General features: G+C 37.9%; 1 protein-coding gene across 6 annotated transcripts in view; it reads right to left on the minus strand.

Annotated features, from left to right (window-relative positions):
• The window catches only part of LOC131440647 (neuroendocrine convertase 2), a 457,599-nt gene that overhangs the window by 206,041 nt on the left and 230,961 nt on the right, over positions 1-20,597 (minus strand). For all 6 annotated transcript variants that reach the window (XM_058612109.1, XM_058612115.1, XM_058612110.1 and 3 more), the window contains exons 3-4: positions 4,000-4,107; positions 3,674-3,929 (exon numbers count right to left, since the gene is read on the minus strand). In XM_058612109.1, coding sequence (XP_058468092.1) covers positions 3,674-3,929; positions 4,000-4,107 — 364 coding nt within the window. The remainder of the gene's footprint in view (positions 1-3,673; positions 3,930-3,999; positions 4,108-20,597) is intronic.

Consider the following 20,597-nt stretch of genomic DNA (forward strand, 5'->3'; position numbering starts at 1 on the left):
CTCTTGTACTGTTTATCTCTCTCCCGTTTTAACCGTAAGATGTATATTGAGTACCATCTTTCAATGTTAAAATATCTAGTTATAATATTTAGTATACCAAAATCGACAAAATCCTCTCACCAGTTTTCTAGAATTTCCAGAAACTGGCGGTCGCTTGAACTTGGAGTGTGGTAAACAACTCCATAATTACCCATCTGCATGCCTCTCTCAACTGATTTTCCCAAAAAAAAAAACAATTATTTCCAGTTGCTTCGTTTGATTGAATGCTGAATTTAATTGATTCTCCACCCGTGTGCTTGGAATGGGACAAACAAAAAGCAACAGTGTAACCCGGAACACTGAACTGATCGAAAGCATCAGAATCAACTATATGTGTTTCTGAGAGCAAAACTAATGAAGGATGTCTATCATCTATAAGATGACGCATTGCGACATAATTAGAAGACAAACCGGCTATGTTCAAATACAAAATATCTGAATGCCTCTCATCCATTAGTTGCTATTCCATTGACATAATGTTGTTCTTTTTCGATTCAAGCAATCTCAGATATACAGAACACTGCTTACTAAATGCTGGATGGTGAATGTCTAAATTCAATTTTCTTTCTTTGTTCATTTTCAGACAATAATCGCATTTGAATTCAGTTGAAGAACACTCAGATGTTCTATGTGCGGAATTACATTTGGAACAATTTTTGCTGTTTAAACATTCGGTACTCTTGTGACCAAACTCACCACACCTGAAACAGCGCAATAGGTTAAACGACTCGAAAACGAAACACCTATACCAGCCAACGCAAACCTTGCCGGCTGTCATCAAGCGAGAATAAGTATTCTACACGGAAACGCAAATCAACCTAATTTTAAGTACATTCCACCCAATTTGGGGGTTTCGTTCAAAAAACTAATTTTTGGTAAAGTGGCTCTAGGTAGTTTTCGTAAGACACGTGCAAAAAAAATACTTAAAGATGAATTATATTTACTCTACAGTTGAGTCGTATTGACTCAATTTCAAGTTAATACGGTTTACTTAATTTTAGCTTATTGAACGAAACTCTCGCTGTTGGGTGGTTTTGCTCTTTGTGTTTTGACAACAATTGAAGGAGAGAATGAAAGGAAGTACTCAAAATTAAGTAAAAAGAAGTCAAATAATAGGTAGTTTTTTATTTTCCGTGTAATCAACCTCAATTATAAACTCTTGGTTGACGGAAACACACTGACTGTTGAAACTAAGAGACTACTTTATTATCAATTTTCTTAAAATATATATACATGAATCTTGTCGTAATAGTAATGAAAATGTTGCACGACATGTATTGCAACATTTACTGTTATCTCTTTTTCTCCTTCGGTGCTGACGTTACTATTAGTCAGCACGGGTAAACAAATCCCTGGTGCCTTACTACTACATAAAATTTGATCCGATGATTGCACTTGCATTTCGTGCTATTTTTCGCTATTCCCTAACGGCTGCAAGTTTTTTGGTTGATAAATAAATTCTATTAATGCCATCATCTAATGAATGCGATTCTAGCAAGTACTACACTCGATAGGTTTGATTACAGATCTCACATTGAAAATCATGTGGAAAGGCACAAATCTCCAAATATCAAGGGGAACGTGCCATTTGAGCCAATTTGTTCTGATTCCTGATTCTGATTCCAGCAATTGATGATTTGAATCGTTACATTATCGAAGCTAGAAATCTTTCAGTTCCCAAAGCTCAAACTAAATTAAATTCTCCTATCATCGATGACAATCTTCAATTGCTCATTCGGTTGAAGAATGTTCGTCGACGACAATATCAACGAAAACGATTCCAGCGCGTGTTTCATACTTCGTAACATTTCTAGAATGTTTCGACTGAGATGTCAACTGTAATCGACTCAAAATGGGTTCATTTGACCACCAATTTTGTTCTAGGAAACAAAAAAAGTTACAGGGTGACATCGGGCGAATGAGGCGGCTGTTGCAATACAACGATCTCTTTATATAGCCGAAAATGGGACACGGATGGTATGGTACGGGGTGTTGCCGTGGTGAAGGTTCCAGTTACAAACGATGTTTGGGCAAACCCTGTTGACTACACACCAAAAAAATCTGAATTTACAGGTGACTTAATCCTTCATACGATGTAATTCACAAAGACCTAATTTGTCAAATGACGGTAAATTTCATTTTTAAGTACATAATTTTTTTTATTCAATAATATAATATAATTTTTTAGGCACACTACTTAAGCTCTAAGATGCTTTTTCTAATTTTAGTTAACGACTAACATAAAACTGTAATATTGGTGTTGAAATTGTCGATTCTCGGGAATCCAGCCTACAGCTGACAATCCGCAGTGGTCGATAAACTGAATATAGCGTGAGTCTTCCAGATGACGTTGGTAAATATTTATGCTGGCAGTATCCTTTGGTCCGTATGGGTCCGCGGAAAACACCCCCAGGCTAGGAAGACCCGGCGGGTGGCCCGCATGCTGGTCATCGATTGGAGCGGTCTTCCATTGGGGTTGATGGTTATGTTACGGAAGAGAATGAAAGAGACATAGACTAGCAAATATTGTCGAAAAACGGAGTAAAAAGGGGATATGGGAACGAAATTCCTAGAAAACGACAGAGATCTAATTATTTGACAACAAGATGGTGAAGAGACGGAGAAAGGGAGAACAGAAAAGTTAGTGACAACAAAAAGATCTAGTTAGTTCCAATAAAGATGGTGGACAGGACGAGGAGTAGATAGAATCGGGCGGATGTTAGTGTCCAACCTGCAGTTGAAGATGATTCTTAGCCATTTAATTACTTAATGTTAGATTAGCTTGAATTTTACTGGTTTTGACTGTAACTTGCATTCTGTTAGCAGGTGCGACTGTATGAATTTAAATGCAACTTTTACCAGCCAAGCAGTTGTGTGCTTCTGTGGCTCAGTCGATTAACAGACGTGCTTTGCGATCCAATGGTTCTCGGTTCAAGTCGCAGCGGTCACTATCAGTGTTCTTTTTTTATTTCAATGAATTTTATGTCATGGAGTTTTAGACACAATATTAGATGTTCTTCCACGTAAATTTGCGTGAACTGCGACGCTCCATTTATGTGCATCTAATAAGATGTAAAATCACAGGGTGTTTTTTAGTGTGTAGTTTCCGCAATCTTTAAAGTAGTTGACGATAGTACACGTGATTTGCCGCTTTCCCGATAAAACATAAGTCAGACTGCTTGTCAACTGGTCTCTCGTACCGCGCCTCGTCTTCTATGCTCTAACGCTCTCCTTAAACTCCTTATGCCATTAAAACATCTTCGCACAACCTAAGGCACTATCACCATACTTTTTTTATAATTTTCGTGAAGGTTTCCGAAGCTGTTTCGCCAAATTAGAGAAACAACGCTTAATTTTCTTGACGAGCACCACCCACACACGTCTACTCAATACGACAAAGCAAGCAAACTAAACCTGCTAGAACGAAGGTAAATATATTAATGGAGAGAATCTGGATGTCGGAGAATGTAAGAAATATTTCGAAATCGCTGGTTTACTACAAGCGTGACAATATAATCAGTGTCATTCCATAATTGCCACACATAGTATATATAAAACTAATTTATTCCCGAATTTGGTGTGTTGGTATAACAAAAGATGTTTTTCAGAAGATGAATTTATTAAATTTACTTACCATCGTCCATAATTGCGGTAGTAACGTCTTTTCCAGTAAAGCCTTGGTCCCATGCCGCTTGAACATTCAAGTCCAAACGAGGTTTTCCTCCATTTTGACCAGTATTTCGAAGGTACCATTGCAATGGAAAATATGGATCCGATGGAACATTACCAACATTAGGGTTTGATGCATCTGGGACGAAAACTGCGGGAATAGCGGCCCGGAGTCCACGTTTGACGCGTTTAAATCCAACCTGTTGAACAACAGCATTTACCTGAAGACAACAAATATGTGTATTTATATGAACATCTATATTCAATAAGCCAATCGAAAGTGATATTTACCAATGGCTCTTTCTTCAATATTCTCGTATGTACCAAGCTTCGACGAGTACGAGCATGTGATAACGATACATGTCTGAAATGATATTCTCGTTCTGAGCTTCCTCCAAGCTGGAAAAAAGCGAAATGAAAGGAAAATGTGTGCTGATGATTTCTCATATTCGTATCACATAATGATGTTGTATAACTTTGCCAGGAAACAATAAACCTATGCACTACCTTCAACAAAAATATGGGATTTTTTATTTGCTTCAATTATTCCAAATAAAAAAAAAATAACTTGAAAATAAAATAAAAAATAACTTGAAACAAGTTATAAATAAAAAATTGATTTTAAGGGGGTTGCCATAAAAACGCTTTGTGTATCCGAAACGGTGTGACCTACATTTTTGGTATATTTGACAAAGTAAATTATTTTTAATAGTTCTAAAAGTTTGTCGAAAAAAAATTTTCTATCTCTTCAGAAGAAAAAGTTATGATAATATTATTTGTCAAAGTAGGCCATGAACAATTAGGGATAGAATCAAATTACGCGGTATGTATTTGTAAATAATTTCTTAAAAGCAACTATATGTATTAACATTGAAAAACGGTTTGGTAGCTACTGATTTATGTCCACGTTTTTATTGATTCGAACCACTGTGCGACGGTCCCGTGTTGAACGATTAATTCACGCGTTTTTTAAGAACGGCCAATAAGCCACCTGTCAACTTCCACTTTCGAAAGAAATTGCAAACGAGATATGAAAGACAGAGTATTAAATTTAACACCAGACGAAAGAGAAAACTTTTCTCTGCCGTTTACTATTATAACTTACTCTCAGCGAGTGCCGAGTCATTCGAAATTACTCTTCAAAGTGAATGTTGGCGGATGGTTTATTGGCCGTTCTCAAAAAAAGGCGTGAATTGAACATTGATTAGACCAGTGATACAACGTATTGAATCAACGGAAGACCACCGTTGAACGTTTTGTCGTGAATACTTTACTATGGGGCGCCTTTTCAAAAATTACCCTCTGAGAGAGTGATAAGTTTTTGATCGTGAATATCTCCTGTTATATCTAACGAATCAACATAATTTTTGCTACATGCCATCGGAAATATGATCACAATTTTATGATAAAATTTTCAGTTGTGTGACATAATCTCAAATAATTCAAAATTAAACTTTCCTGAAATGTTTGGTATAAACGAGTATCAAAGAGGATAATTCATAAGGCGCGTTTGCTCAGTGATCTGTGAAAGGATTTATATAATCTAACTACCAATAGAATCGAATTTTTTTTAACTTAAACGTGTATAGCAACTACATTGAAGTATTTCAATAGTACACTATTGAAAAACCTATCTCATTCGACCGATGTCAACACCAGCCAATAAGAACGCGTTCTGAGGAAGAGAACAAAATATCTGCTGCTATACAACAAATTGTTCGAGAAAAATGTTCCGAACAGTGCTTAATATCGTAGTGAGTTCAACAATTTTATCCTTCTGAAAGGCAGGAATGAATCCCGTATAGCATCCTGATAGTTTGTTTCAATGAAATGCAAATCCAAATGGAAATAATGGACATTAAAATTCTTTGTGATGCTATTTTTTATAGCCGTTAGGACTGTAAGAAGAAACCTCCTTACGAAAATTGGATCAGTTTGGATTCAATCACCACTGAGAGTAGATGTATTGTGTGTCGTTTGCAAAGCTAGTTTCGCTTCCGACAAGAGCGATTACGTCACAGCTGCCAGTTGTTCTAATGGCTCTAAAAGTTTTCTAACGAACTATTAGGATTACTTGCTCGCAAATCGAAAGTAAATATCCTCAGTTTAGTGCAAATCTAGAATAGTTTGATTAGATTTGTGCACTTTTCGCTGTGAAATTCACAGCAATCGAGATCAAGTGAAGCCTTCTTTGTTTTTGAGAAAAATGTGAAACAGGGGAATAATTGCATAATTCTAACAATTAATCAACTAGTTGATATTCGGAAGTGTTAAGGAACATGTCAGTTGTTTTCGTTTTCACGACATCCAGCTATGTCTCTGACATTACCCACCCGCCTTTTTTCTAAGAGGATAACGTCTGCAGAGAGCATCAGCAGAATTCAACTACTATTTTAAGTCGATGAAAATAACTTTTATTAGCTCTGAATAATACATATAACTGGATATAACACTTTGGCTGGGTAAAGTACTATAGTAATAGTGATACTGATTAACACTGCAGGTACTTAAGTAATATTAATATTAATAAATACCCTAGGTTCGGTGTAACCACTCCCCTCACTCGATGAATACAACTTTCTTATTTGATGGATTTTTAAAACAGGCGAAATCAAAACCGGGTAGATTTTCAAACGTCCAGTAGAACTTCAACTTCAACTAATTTGTATAAAACACAAGTTTTCCAAAGTGTTGCTGTTTGAGACTGAGTTTGTCTATAGAAAACAAACTTCTTCCCTTCAGCGAATGCCTAAACAACTGAATGACCCGGTTATAATTTGTGATAACATAAATAAACCATAATTACATGAATGGGGATAACCCTATCGTAGACAGAAATAAATACCTGTTGTAGGTGAGATGATAGACATCAAATAAACCCCCACGATACCCCTCCGGTGAAACATGGAATTGGGTCAGGCCTAATAAGCCGTCCGGAAACCACTTGTTACGTATAATCCAGCAAGAAATTTGAATCGGAACAATCAGTATCGACCTAGGCGACGAATAAGGGACTACGATTTGAATTCTAGGATGCGCTTACCGCAATGCAAGCATCGATTTAAATCATTACCTTGTTGCGGTTTGCATGCGCTCAAAACTATCAACAGTACATAACACTCGTCGCAAAAGAACACATAGACTCAATCTCGAGTAGCTACGTAGCGTACGTACTACCGAGAAATACGCACATTAGTGCAATCAACAGAATAGCAGTTGGGTGCGACGACTCTTAAACATGGTTAGAAGGATATAAGGTCTGCCATAAGTAACACTGCAACAATCATACTAGAACATCGAATCGAAGAAGTGACTGGTTTGACGGTGAATGTCAGCAGTTGACCGAGAAGAAGAATGCAGCAAAAGCGAGAATGCTACAACACCTAACGAGAGCGAGCGAGGATAGGCGCGGAATATGCAGTCTTTTTACGACCGGATCACATATTCGCGATAAGGCAAATTCCAGAAGTGTCGCGAATACAATGCACCCACGCATCACCTATTCATTGGTTTCAAAGCGGCATACGACTCAATCGATCGAGAATAGCTATGTCAGATTATGCACGAATACAGTTTTTCGTGTAAGCTGATACGATTAATCAACGATGGATATAGTGATGTGTTACGTCCGAGTGTCTAGGAAGCTCTCGAGTCCCTTCGAATCTCGAAGAGGGCTGCGGCGAAACGATGAACTGTCAATGTCAATACAGCAATGTATTCACGTTATTTGTTTTTATCCTGCTAGTTTTTCAATTTGGAAGTGTATTACTGATCACCTAGCGGTAAAAACTTAATCAATTTATTGCTCGTGAAGTGTGTATCATTTTGTTTATGGGCATCTGATCAGTTCCAGCTTAATTATCGCGATAAAACGCGTTAAATATTTCAATTTCGGTACTTGCTTCGGTGAACGAAGGCTATTGCAAGCACTCGGGCGAATCAATAGCAAGGTCGCAACAATAGCCATGGCTTCTGTACAGTGCGATGTTTGCTCGCATTGGTGCGAAAAATGTAACCGAAAAATGTAAATGGCCTGAAGCTAAAAAGTACAGGTGTGTAATATCAGAGACATAACTGGATATCGTGAATACGAATAAAACTGGTACTATTTCTTTATACTTCCGAATATCAATTAGTTGATCGATTGTGTTAATTGTGTTAATGAAAGCACGCAAAAGGTCTGCTTTCATTGACGACTGCTCCACCTGACGGCTGCAGTCCAAATGAAAGCACGACCTAAGCGTTTGAGGCTTTATACCACGCAAAAGGTCTGCTTTCATTGACTACTGCTCCACCTGACGGCTGAAGTCCAAATGAAAGTACCCAAAAGGTCTGCTTTCATTGACGACTGCTCCACCTGACGGCTGCAGTCCAAATGAAAGCACGACCTAAGCGTTTGAGGCTTTATACCACGCAAAAGGTCTGCTTTCATTGACGACTGCTCCACCTGACGGCTGAAGTCCAAATGAAAGCACGCAAAAGGTCTGCTTTCATTGACGACTGCTCCACCTGACGGCTGAAGTCCAAATGAAAGCACGCAAAAGGTCTGCTTTCATTGACGACTGCTCCACCTGACAGCTGAAGTCCAAATGAAAGCACGCAAAAGGTCTGCTTTCATTGACGACTGCTCCACCTGACGGCTGAAGTCCAAATGAAAGTACCCAAAAGGTCTGCTTTCATTGACGACTGCTCCACCTGACAGCTGAAGTCCAAATGAAAGCACGCAAAAGGTCTGCTTTCATTGACGACTGCTGCACCTGACGGCTGAAGTTCAAATGAAAGCACGGCCTAAGCGATTGAGGCTTTATACCACGCAAAAGGTCTGCTTTCATTGACGACTGCTGCACCTGACGGCTGAAGTCCAAATGAAAGCACGCAAAAGGTCTGCTTTCATTGACTACTGCTCCACCTGACTGCTGAAGTCCAAATGAAAGTACCCAAAAGGTCTGCTTTCATTGACGACTGCTCCACCTGACGGCTGAAGTCCAAATGAAAGCACGACCTAAGCGTTTGAGGCTTTATACCACGTAAAAGGTCTGCTTTCATTGACGACTGCTCCACCTGACGGCTGAAGTCCAAATGAAAGCACGCAAAAGGTCTGCTTTCATTGACGACTGCTCCACCTGACGGCTGAAGTCCAAATGAAAGCACGCAAAAGGTCTGCTTTCATTGACGACTGCTGCACCTGACGGCTGAAGTTCAAATGAAAGCACGACCTAAGCGTTTGAGGCTTTATACCACGCAAAAGGTTTGCTTTCATTGACGACTGCTCCACCTGACGGCTGAAGTCCAAATAAAAGCACGCAAAAGGTCTGCTTTCATTGACGACTGCTCCACCTGACGGCTGAAGTCCAAATGAAAGCACAAGCGTTTGAGGCTTTATACCACGCAAAAGGTTTGCTTTCATTGACTACTGCTCCACCTGACGGTTGAAGTCCAAATGAAAGCACGCAAAAGGTCGGCTTTCATTGACGACTGCTCCACCTGACGACTGAAGTCCAAATGAGAGTTGAGACCAGAGCGTTTGAGGTTTTTAACCACGCAGAAGGTGCACTTTCCGAAGCTGCTAGTCCCACGACGTCTGCTTCCGTCCAACGCACAAGAAGAAATGATCGATTTTTGACCACGGTTCCACTTTTATACGCAGTCAGTTGAAGATATGTGCCTGACTACCTCAAAATCGTCGTCCTTGCGCGAAGAAGCCAAGCAAAAGTAAAGAGTTTTCCGCGTTGCTTTCAAAGTTTGAGAAAACTTAATTTTTGAGTTGTTTGTGGTTATCTCACACTGTTAAAAATATTATCCTCAATTCCTGATCTTATTTTTGATGAAATGGTGAAAGAATTATGTCAAATACAAATAATAATACCCCTAAGTCCCATACAAACGAATCGCCAATGTTTGGTTCAAAGCCTGAACAAGTAAGCCTAGCAAATTACTCCCTTTCGTTGCGATAGTTTGAAAATGTGGAAGAAGATCGTTACTGGCAACGCTTTATGCTAGTTGCTACGGCACAAAACAAGTTTGTTTGTTTATGTTTTCCGTTGTTGTATTGCAACAAATTCAAAGGTACACTCCAGCTAATCGATGGATGAAGAATTGCGATATATTTTGGCAGTGATGGGACTTTATTTCATTAACGGGCCTTGGTGTGGAACATGGGTACGATTCGTATACGTACCACGGAAACAGCGATTAGCGCTCTACTCGATAAAATAAAAGTTAAAAGAGAAACAAATGCAAGCTGTGTATGCGTTTTCCCAATAGTCACTCATCTATGCGTGACCCAGACAAATTGATTATAGCCCGAACGGTGGCAGACACAACAGTTTTTCTTTCATGATGGATAAACTTATTAATTGAGTTATTTTCTATTAGTATTATGACGTAAAGGTTCCCCGCATTTAGCAGATGTTGGAAAAATTCCTACTCCTCTGACGGGAGTGATTTGCAATGAGAAGAACGGATGGCTACCATAACGATTCGGTGAACAGTGCCGAGACATTCTAACATATAATACTGAGCAATTTCCGAAAAGCCAAGGAGCAAATTTCTGAAAAGCCAAGGAGGACAAAAAACAAAATCCGATATGGAATAACCATATCTCATACACAACAACATAGTTCAAGTTTATTTTTCACTACAATAAACAGTAACTATGGTGAACTTGTTCTTACCCTTCAGTGTTGCTAGTTTTATAGAAAACTCGTTAAAGTACATTGTCACTCTGACAGTGTACCGCACGATGCAAAATGTGTCCTTGAAAATTTGTCGAAGTACTCCGTATTATAATTTGTATTTGATTATGTTGCTACCGTTAATACAAGTCGAGATATTCACGATTAAGTTCTGCCCATTCTTCCATATGGCTAATTTGGAAAAGGCACCCCATAGTAAAGTAAGTCGTATTCACGACAAAAATAATGAGTTTTCGACAATCGACAAAGGTGGCCTTTTGAGGTCCGGTAAGCGTCGTAGAATTGATCGTGATGTCAGCAATGCTGCGGATTATCCTGAATCTAATATTAATTGCTCTGATGCTAATAAAATTTTACCCAAGTCTAAGTCAGAAGTTTTGAAAAAACTAGAGCAAACTGTTATTTTCAAACCAAAGTCATCACAGGCGGCTGATATTACCATGAATGACATTAGTGTAAATCTAGATCCAACCACGTTTTTTGTTATTAATATAAAGTTTAAAGATAATGGAGCGGTAGCTGTTAGATTCGTATCCAGTGAACACGCCCTAATGGTTGTGTCAATTTCAAGAGATTTGTTATTGGAAAAGTATGATATAGAAATCCAAAAATCATTGAAGCCAAGGATCAAAATAGTCGGAATATCGGAAAATCTCGAGTTTATTAAAAAAAAACAAAATACTCTGCGGGACCCGTGCACAATTAAAATCGTAAAATTTTACAAACCAGGGCATGTTCGGAATAATCCTACGGCAGTAATTTTCGAATTGCTTGCTGAAGTTACAGCATGTGTTCATCGGTTGGGACCGTTGCCGAATTTTCGAAGATGTCGATATTTTTCGTTGCTTCAATTGCTCCAAATACGGTCACTAAGCGTCCATCTGCATGAGCCTGTTTGTTGCCCTAAGTGTGCTGAAAACCATGCAGTCAATGATTGCAATTCCAACTCTGAAAAGTGTGTGAACTGTACCAAATCGATTGAAGCTTCGACATCTACCATTTAAGCAACTGGAACTATAGGGATATTGGAGTGCCCACTATACCTGAAGCGACTAAAAATGGCCACATTGAGAATTAACTATTCCTAGCAATCAGATGATTTTGTGGACTCATCATTTTCATTACACGTATACGTCACTCCGAAGCTAGGATTGATACTTCACTATCGCTGCGAGAAATGTCTCAATTACAGATGTTGAAATTCCTGAATATAACTTAGAAGCCAGTGCCAGCCGTGGTTTGTCAGGTAAAAATAAAGAGCGTATTTATTTATTTATTTGAGAGCAGGGAAAAGCCTGCTGGAGCTGAAATTTACAATCTCTCTCTCCAGCAGGCATAAAACCTCCTCATCTTTTTATATCAACAGATTACAAAAATCCAACAGATATACTGCTTAATACTAAGGGCTTAAAGTAAAATTACTCCCGGCGAGGGTCAAGAGTGACTGGACGGTGACGTTGAAGGCCGCATCCTGCTGTCCGTGAGGGTCCGCGGGAAAACCCCCAAGTCACAAACACTCGGCGGGTGTCCAGCATGCTGGACATCAAAGAGAGTGGCTCTCGGAGAGCGGTGAATAATAGCAATGCAGGAAAAAAGAAGAGAAAAAGAGAGAAGTGAATATTGCAGTAAATGGAATTACGAAGGGGTTCGAAGGGGTGGAAAGGGGGGGAGGGGCAGCGTTTCGAAAGAAGTTGAAAGCGGCAATAGATCAAGTTAATTGTCTCAAAAGATGGTGAAAAGATGAAGAAGGGGGGATGCGAAAAGTATTAGTAACATCATAAAAATCTAGTTAGTTTCAAAGAAGATGGTGTACAGCCGGGGGATTGAGAGAGTCGAGCGGATGCTAGAAACAAACCTAATGGTGAATATTATTCTTGGTTGCATAATCGATAGAGAATGGAAGCAGACTTACTAAGGGAGCACTAAACTAAACTTGTGGATTAGATACTAAATCACCCTAAAGCTAAATCTAGAATTTAAGTATTGGAGTTGGAGGGACTGTTTGAGATTGTGTTTAAAAAAAACAGGGACAGGGTAAAATCAAATACATGAGAACATCGATTGAATAGACGACACATACTGGAGAAAAGTTCATTATAGCCATAATTAGTGCGAGCGGTTTGAATTCTTAGGAACTGATGAGATCGAAGATTTCGAGAATGAATATTTAAATTTAGTTTGCCTAACAATTCGGGGTGATCGATTTGAGATTGCAACAGATCTGCCACGAATATTGCCCTGGAGAGATCTCGGCGAACAGATAACAGGTGTGAATCTATCAGTTTACAGCGTTCCTGATAGCTTGGGAGGTTGTTGTGAACTCTCCAAAGAAGACTACGAAGAGCAAAGCGTAGAAATTTACGCTGAATAGCTTCGATGCGATTGATGTCCAGTTGATAATAGGGGGTCCAGACGACAGAAGCGTTTTCTAAGTTAGAACGATCCAGTGCGCAATATAGTGCTTTTAAGCAATATATGTTTTTAAAGCTCTTTGTGACTCGAAAGATAAAACCAAATGTCTTGGAAGCCTTAGAGATAATATACTCGACGTGATGTTTGGAACTAAGTTTAGAATCCAAGAGGACTCCCAGGTTCTTTACAGTCGATTCTCTCTTGAGGATAGTTCCAGAAATAGTATAGTTAAATACTACGGTTGTGCGTTTGCGAGTAAAAGAGATCACGGAACATTTAGATGGGTTTAATACCATTCTATTGAGGTCGCACCAGTTGGAGAAAATATCCAACTGTTTATGTAGGAATCTGGCATCTTCGTGATTTTTAATAAGATGGAACAATTTAAAATCGTCGGCGAAAGATAATTTCAAGCATTGCATCGAATGGTTCAAATCGTTCAGATAAAGTAAAAATCAAAAGGGTCCAAGATGACTGCCTTGAGGTACACCCGAGCTAGCTCGAAAAGGTTCAGCTGTACAGTCTCCGATTTTAGTTATCAGTTATCATACTGATTGGTCGAATCAGGTACGAATGCAACCAATTCAAAAATGATCCATTGAATCCAAGTCTGTCAAGTTTAGCAATAGCTATTTGGTGATTTATTTTATCAAAAGCAGCGGAGAAGTCTGTATATATGGCATAAACCTGCTGTCGCGCCTGTAGCGACTGAATTACGTAGGATGTATAACATACCAGGTTTGTAGATGTGGATCGTTTTGGCATAAAACCGTGTTGAGTTGAAAATATGTAGCTAGAGCAGTTGTGGGTAATGAAGTCCAAAACGATTATTTCAAAAAGCTTAGATACAGCACATAATGCAGCAATTCCGTGGTAATTTGATATATTGCTTTTATCACCTTTTTTAAATACAGGAAAGATGAACGATTTCTTCCATGAATTAGGAAAAATTCCTGAGCGCAAGGAAATATTGAATAATATCATCAAAGAAACCTGTAGACTTTCTGAGCAATTCTTAAGATTAATGGAGGGTATTCCATCAGGTCCAGCGCTTGATGATCTTTTCAGTTTAGTTAAGGAAGCTTTCACCATATCTATGGTAATAATGGGATGGGGACCAAAGGGGGGGGGGGGATGGGGGGCGTAAAGGACCATTGTTGGCAACTTCGTAGATGTTATTACTAGCCAGATTTTCTTCACAGAAAACGCTGCTGAAGTGTTTGCCAAAGGATCACAGATATCACGCGAGGTCGATGCTTGCAGAGTGCCGAGCGACATATGATTAGGTAACCCTGATTCCTTTCTTTGTTCATTAACGTGATTCCAAAACCTTTTAGGGTAGGATTTAAGATATTTTTTCGAAACTAGTCTTGATACTGCACACACATTGAATGGAATAACACCGTTTCATACTACTTTTCAGCCTGCTTTACAACAACATCTCAACAGTATCTATCTCTATTTTGAAAACGTCCGTGACCTGCGCTCTCATGAGGCAAATTTTGAACAGGTTTGCGTTTCGGTTAATATTGGGCACCGTAAATTGTTTCTCTGTGCAATATAGATTGAGAGATTAAGATTGAGCCCTATATCGCCTCAGTCCAAGAAATATGCGACACCGTTTCTACTGACGATATGGTTTTGGTCTGCGGAGATTACAACCAACCAATGTTGGGTATCTGTTGATAACAATCGTGTTGATAATTTATCTCAACTATCGCCTTCTAGTTTTGCCTTGGTTGATGGAATGGATTTCGTAATTCTCAATCAGTGCAATTTACATGTGATGTGATGTGAAGTGAAGCCACCATCAGTTCAAGGACTTGCCAGTGGATGCGGGTAGACTTACAGTAGCCCCGATATGACTCATTCATTCACCTTCTTACTATAGCTGTTACCGAAAAGCGAACAAAAAGGGTTGGGCGGATATGTAAGTAGAGTTACTTACTCGTATTCCGCGGGAATAAAAGATGCTCTTCCAACCATAATATCCAGTGCATGGATGAAGCATATCGCTATACATGCTTGAACCCGCCTGATGGTTTGTTTGAGAAGGGCGCGTCAGACTCATTTCAAACCTTCAGAAGGAAACAAGTTTCCTTCAAGTGACTTGGGCTGGCTATCCACAATCCCTCGTCCAGTCATCAATTCGTCCGATGCCCTGATGCTCCCTACCCTTTACGCACCCATGCAAAATGTTTTATATTGAAAAATACAATGAAACATAGTGTAATGAAATTAATATAACATGAAAAGATATAATAGATTACAAAATAATACAATATAGCATAATATAATATAATATATTTTAATTTAATATAATATAATACAATGTCATACAATATAATATAATATATCATAAAACAATATATAAAATAACATTTAGTGTAGAGTGTCAGTTATGCTCTTTTATCTTCGCAATACTGCAGGAAGTAGAATATTTCTCTTCTAATAACAATAATAATATCCACATCTATAAAAATAATATATGTTATTATTATTGATGACAAATTAATAATAATAACAATAAATATAATGAAAATAATAATAAAATACAAATCTAATATAGTAAAATGAATTAATGTTAATTAATAATATAATGTATAAAATGATATGTTGCGATATGCTATGATATTATATTACTTGAATCTATATGTCATTTCTCATCTTCTCATTCTACCATCAACGCATTCCCTCGACTAATTTTCACCACAGACACACGTGTAGGCATGAAACAGGAACCAGTGAGGACCAAGCTCACCTTGTGACGACCTTGATAGTTAGTTAAAAGATTACTTTAAAAATGATAACTTATAAGGAAAACAAATTTATATTTCGCACAGAGGTACGTAGTACTACTCATAATAGACCCTATAATATAATATAATATAATATAATATAATATAATATAATATAATATAATATAATATAATATAATATAATATAATATAATATAATATAATATAATATAATATAATATAATATAACATAATGCAATGCAATATAACATAATGCAATGCAATATAACATAATATAGTAGAATACAATATAATATACCATAATAACATAAAATAGTGTAAGACGATAATATATGAAACAATATGCTATGATATAATACAACAGTTAATGTCGCAGTGTAAGTTACGCTCTTCTAATAATAAAAATAATACTAATAATACATGATGTAATAAACGACAGAATTATATGTTATAATATACTATGATAAACATTGCACTTTAGGATGGGCTTCAACCTACAAGCCATTTCGCACCCTCTCATTCTGCTACTAACGCAGAAGGCGATAGCACCCAGTCGACGCCGTTCTATTGACCAAATGTCATCATAGACGCTCGGGGAGGCATGAGATAGGGACTTGTGAGGACTTAGTTATCTCACCATTTGACGACCCTCAATCAGTGCAATTTACATTCTTACAAACTCGGGCGTGCCCTTGATTTGGTTTTCGGTTCAACTGAACAAAAAATGGGTATTGAGGAATCAGCTGCTCTACTCCTACCGATTGATATTCACCACTCCATTGGTTATTTCGATGCAACCACCCACTGTAGAACCTCCTGTAAGCGCTGAAGCTAGTGATGTCCGGTCTCTGAACTACCAAAAGATTGATTTTTCAGCGTTTACAGGTTATTTACTCCATCTTGATTGGCAATCACTGTTTGGACTATGTGATACTGACACATTGACATTTCAATTTTGTAATATATTCCAAGACTGGCTTGCTGCAAATCTTCCCGTTACACGTAGACCGATTCCCCACCTTGGAGTACGCCACTACCGCGTTCATTGCACAGAAAACGAAATGCCTGTCAGAGTAAAATTTTTAGATTTTCGAAATCGAAATTTTTTGTCGTGAATACGACTTACTTTACTATGGGGTGCCTTTTCAAAATCAGCCATATGGAAGAATGGGCAGAACTTAATCGTGAATATCTCGACATGTATTGATGGCAGCAACATAATTATTTCACCATTTCATCAAAAATATGATCACGAATTTGGGATAATATTTGGAACAGTGTGAGATAACCACAAACAACTCAAAAATTAGGTTTTCTCAAAATTTGAAAACAACGCGAAAAAATCTTCACTTTCGCTTGGGTTTTTCGCGCAAGGACGACGATTTTGAGGTAGTCAGACACATATCTTCAACTGACTGCGTATAAAAGGTGATTCGTGGTCGAGAATCGATCATTTCTTCTTGTGCGTTGGGTGGAAGCAGACGTCGTGGGAATGATTTAATCAACCAGCAGCTTCAGAGAGTGCACCTTTTGGTTGGTTAAAAACCTCAAACGCTCAGGTCGCAACTCTCATTTGGACTTCAGTCGTCCGGTGGAGCAGCTGGCAATGAAAGCAAACCTTTTGCGTGGTATAAAGCCTCAAACGCTTAGGTCGTGCTTTCATTTGGACTTCAATCGTCAGGTGGAGCAGTCGTCAGTGCTTTCAGTGAGCAGTCGTCAGTGCTTTCATTTGGACTTCGGTCGTCAGGTGGAGCAGTCGTCAATAATAAAAGCAGACCTTTTGCGCGGTATCAAACCTCCAACGCTCAGGTCATGCTCTCATTTGGACTTCGGTCGTCAGGTGGAGCAGTCGCTAGTAATGAGAGCAGACCTTAAGCGTTGTATAAAACCTCAAACGCTCAGGTCACAGAGCCAGTTTCCCTTCGAAGAAGATCGATTACATCATCCTGTTGGTGGTCGTTTGCATTGGAGTAAAATACAACGGAAAATGGACAACAATGTGGAACATTCTGCCAAATCAGCCCTTCTAATGGCTCTAAATGTTACCTAAAGAACTATAAAGATTGCTTCTTTGTAAATCGAAAATTAAAATTATCAGTGTAGTGCAAATCTAAGATAATTTGATCAGTTTTTTGCAATTTTCACAGTTCTAGATTCGCAACAGTGTTTGAAATCGTTTATATCCAATCAATGTTTAATATCTTAGAAAATTATACAATTTGGCTCTACTGGGATGCCGGAAATTAAACTCGTACAGCATTTTGATAGTATCTTTTACTAAAATATTGAAATCCGAAATGAAATAATCGACATCAAAATTCTCAAATTGCACAATTCACACTATCGATCAACTAATTTATATTCGGAAGTATGAAGTAATATTGTCAGTTTTATTCGTATTCACGACATCCAGTTATGTCTCTGACATTACACACCTGAACTTTTTCTTATGCCAAATGTCTTGAAAAGATGTAATTCAAAAAAATATTTTATATGTCGAAAATTTTCTAAGTGTCAGAGAGTTGACTTAAAAAAATTCGGGATTACACCTGATCTCGACGTTTCATTTATAAGCCAATTTATAAGCCAAACCAAGGAAACAGCTTAATTCGGAAATTAGTGTTATTCCAGAAATCTGCGCTGCCTGAAAAAAATGACTAAATAAAGCAAACAGCGTAAAAAAGACCTCATAAAAATACAGCGTACAAAAGACCTCAGTGTATTTTCTGTCAAAATTTATAAAATCGATATCCTACGAGTGACAATATCGACTTCACTTTTTGGAAGGAACTTTTTGAAGGACACCCCTAGAGTTCTGGAACCCCCACGTTCAGTGGAAATCCCAAAACAAATTCTAAAAAGTTCCAAAATGTAGGTTCGGAGAAAATGTTCTTTACTGACGGGTCACGAATTGAAGAAATTACTAGTTTTTGGTATTTGCAACAATTTGGTATTTCTTTTTGACAAAGATTAGAAAATATCTTAACATCTTAACATCCTAATTTAACACGAAAAAATTGCTGGTTTACCATTGCTTGGGTGCATTATTCTATTTCAAGCAATGAAAAGGTTTATGAACTGGCCAAATGGGGTAATTCACGAAAGACCCATAGCTTACAATGAATTTCACATGACATGACATAGCAAACAAAAGTCTTGACATCACATTCATTGTGGAATTTGGCCTTTCTGTTTCAACAGACTTCGCAACCAATTTATAGAGTACAGGATCTTTGCACCGAAAATATTGATAGACGGTGACGATATCGAGGTGTTTAACGAGTTCGTGTATTTGGGCTCACTGGTGACCGCCGATAATGACACCAGCAGAGAAATTCTCACGGAAATTTGAAAAGAACATATCTCGCGTGCAGACGGTATGAAAGCTCTTTTGGAGTAGTTTAATATGTATGTAGTCTCATCTGCACCTTTCTGCGCCATTTGATGATAGACAAGTTGAAATTTTGTAAAAAAAAACATGAAAAATGGCTCTATTTCATTGAACTGAAATGATAACAGCATAGTATGTTTGAGAAAGTTGTGTAGTTTTTAATGATGAAAAACTTTGTATAACTAAAAAACTCATATAAACTGGAAATATATGTGTTTTCTTACAAAAACTGGTTTTAGGACACCTTCTTCAGAAAATACATTATATCATGAATTATACTCAAGTTACGGGAATAGCACCTTCAAAAAATTTGTTTGAAATAACTTTCTGAACAACCTTGCCGAAGTAATTTAGCCCCTATGTTGGCTCTGAACAAAAATAATATTTTTATCTCACTTTTAGGGGGATTTATCACATAAATAAAATTTGACAAAAGATGGCGTCTATCATTTTGAGCATCTTTGCTGAAGATACTGTACCTCAAAAACTACGTTCCTATGAGTTATCAATTAAGAGCGTGAAATTGCGCTTTTGAACCACTGCACAGTGGTTTGAATCGACAAAAACGTGAACTTAATTCTCTAGCTGCTAAACCGTTGATCCGATATACATAGTACCTTTGGAGAACTCATTCACAAAAATATACCTCGTGATTTGATCACAATAAAAAATGTGCGAAGCCTACTACGATAAAAGTTCATTTCAACAACTTTTTTGATGTGGAACACATCTTTATTAGGGGTGCAAATCAGAAACTCAAAAAAAAAACTGCACGTAGAAATGTGGTCAGGTTTTAAACACTTACAGCTCAGTCTGTTTTGTATCAATTATTAATATTATTTCATCATTTAATAGGAAATATGTCTACGTATTGATTTGAATGTTCATAGCCATGTATTTTGAATTGTGTATCATTGAAATGTTGATTAATAGCTAGCAGTGTCCTATTTTGTCTGCAAAAAATCTCCAGCATACCGGATTTCCCTGCCATAGTCGACGGTTTTGAAGGAGTAAGCGAGGTATCAAAGAGAGAGCATCGCTCTGATTGGTCAATCGATGCAAAAGCGAAGCTGTTGGAAGCACGCGAATCTATGAAAAGAAGCGAAATTAAAGCTAACGTTTCAGTCCTATTCCTAGCATGCTAGAGGTAAGTTGTTGCTAGACAGCAAGACAAAAACGTGCCATAAAACGATTTGAAGCTTTAAGGGCTGATGGCAGTTGTTAGCGTAAAACCGTGTCGCTCTCTGTGCGTATTACATTTCTCTTCATGCTCTCTCGTAAATGTGTAAACTGACTCCGATGTGGCCGGGTGGCCAAGAAAGTTTTGATATTTTCGGTTACAAGTTTGACTACATCACATAAAATCCAATGAAGCTACCGCTTGTTTGGCAGCTTTGATGAGCCGATTTTATTTCTCTCTCATGTTTCGTTACGTTACCAGGCAGAAATGGTGCCGCCAAAGAAACGTACTCACCATTACAAAAATAACATTCGCTTAATTTTTATCGCGACAACATATATGTTTTTATGCACTAATCGCATCTAAACTAAATTATCTAGACATTGTCAGCATAGATTTTTGATCCATGCAACTCTTCCTTCAGCAAAAAGACTTTCCCGGCCGCTAAAGTC

This window comes from Malaya genurostris, chromosome 1 (assembly GCF_030247185.1).
Source record: "Malaya genurostris strain Urasoe2022 chromosome 1, Malgen_1.1, whole genome shotgun sequence".
Classification (NCBI taxonomy): Eukaryota; Metazoa; Arthropoda; class Insecta; order Diptera; family Culicidae; genus Malaya; species Malaya genurostris.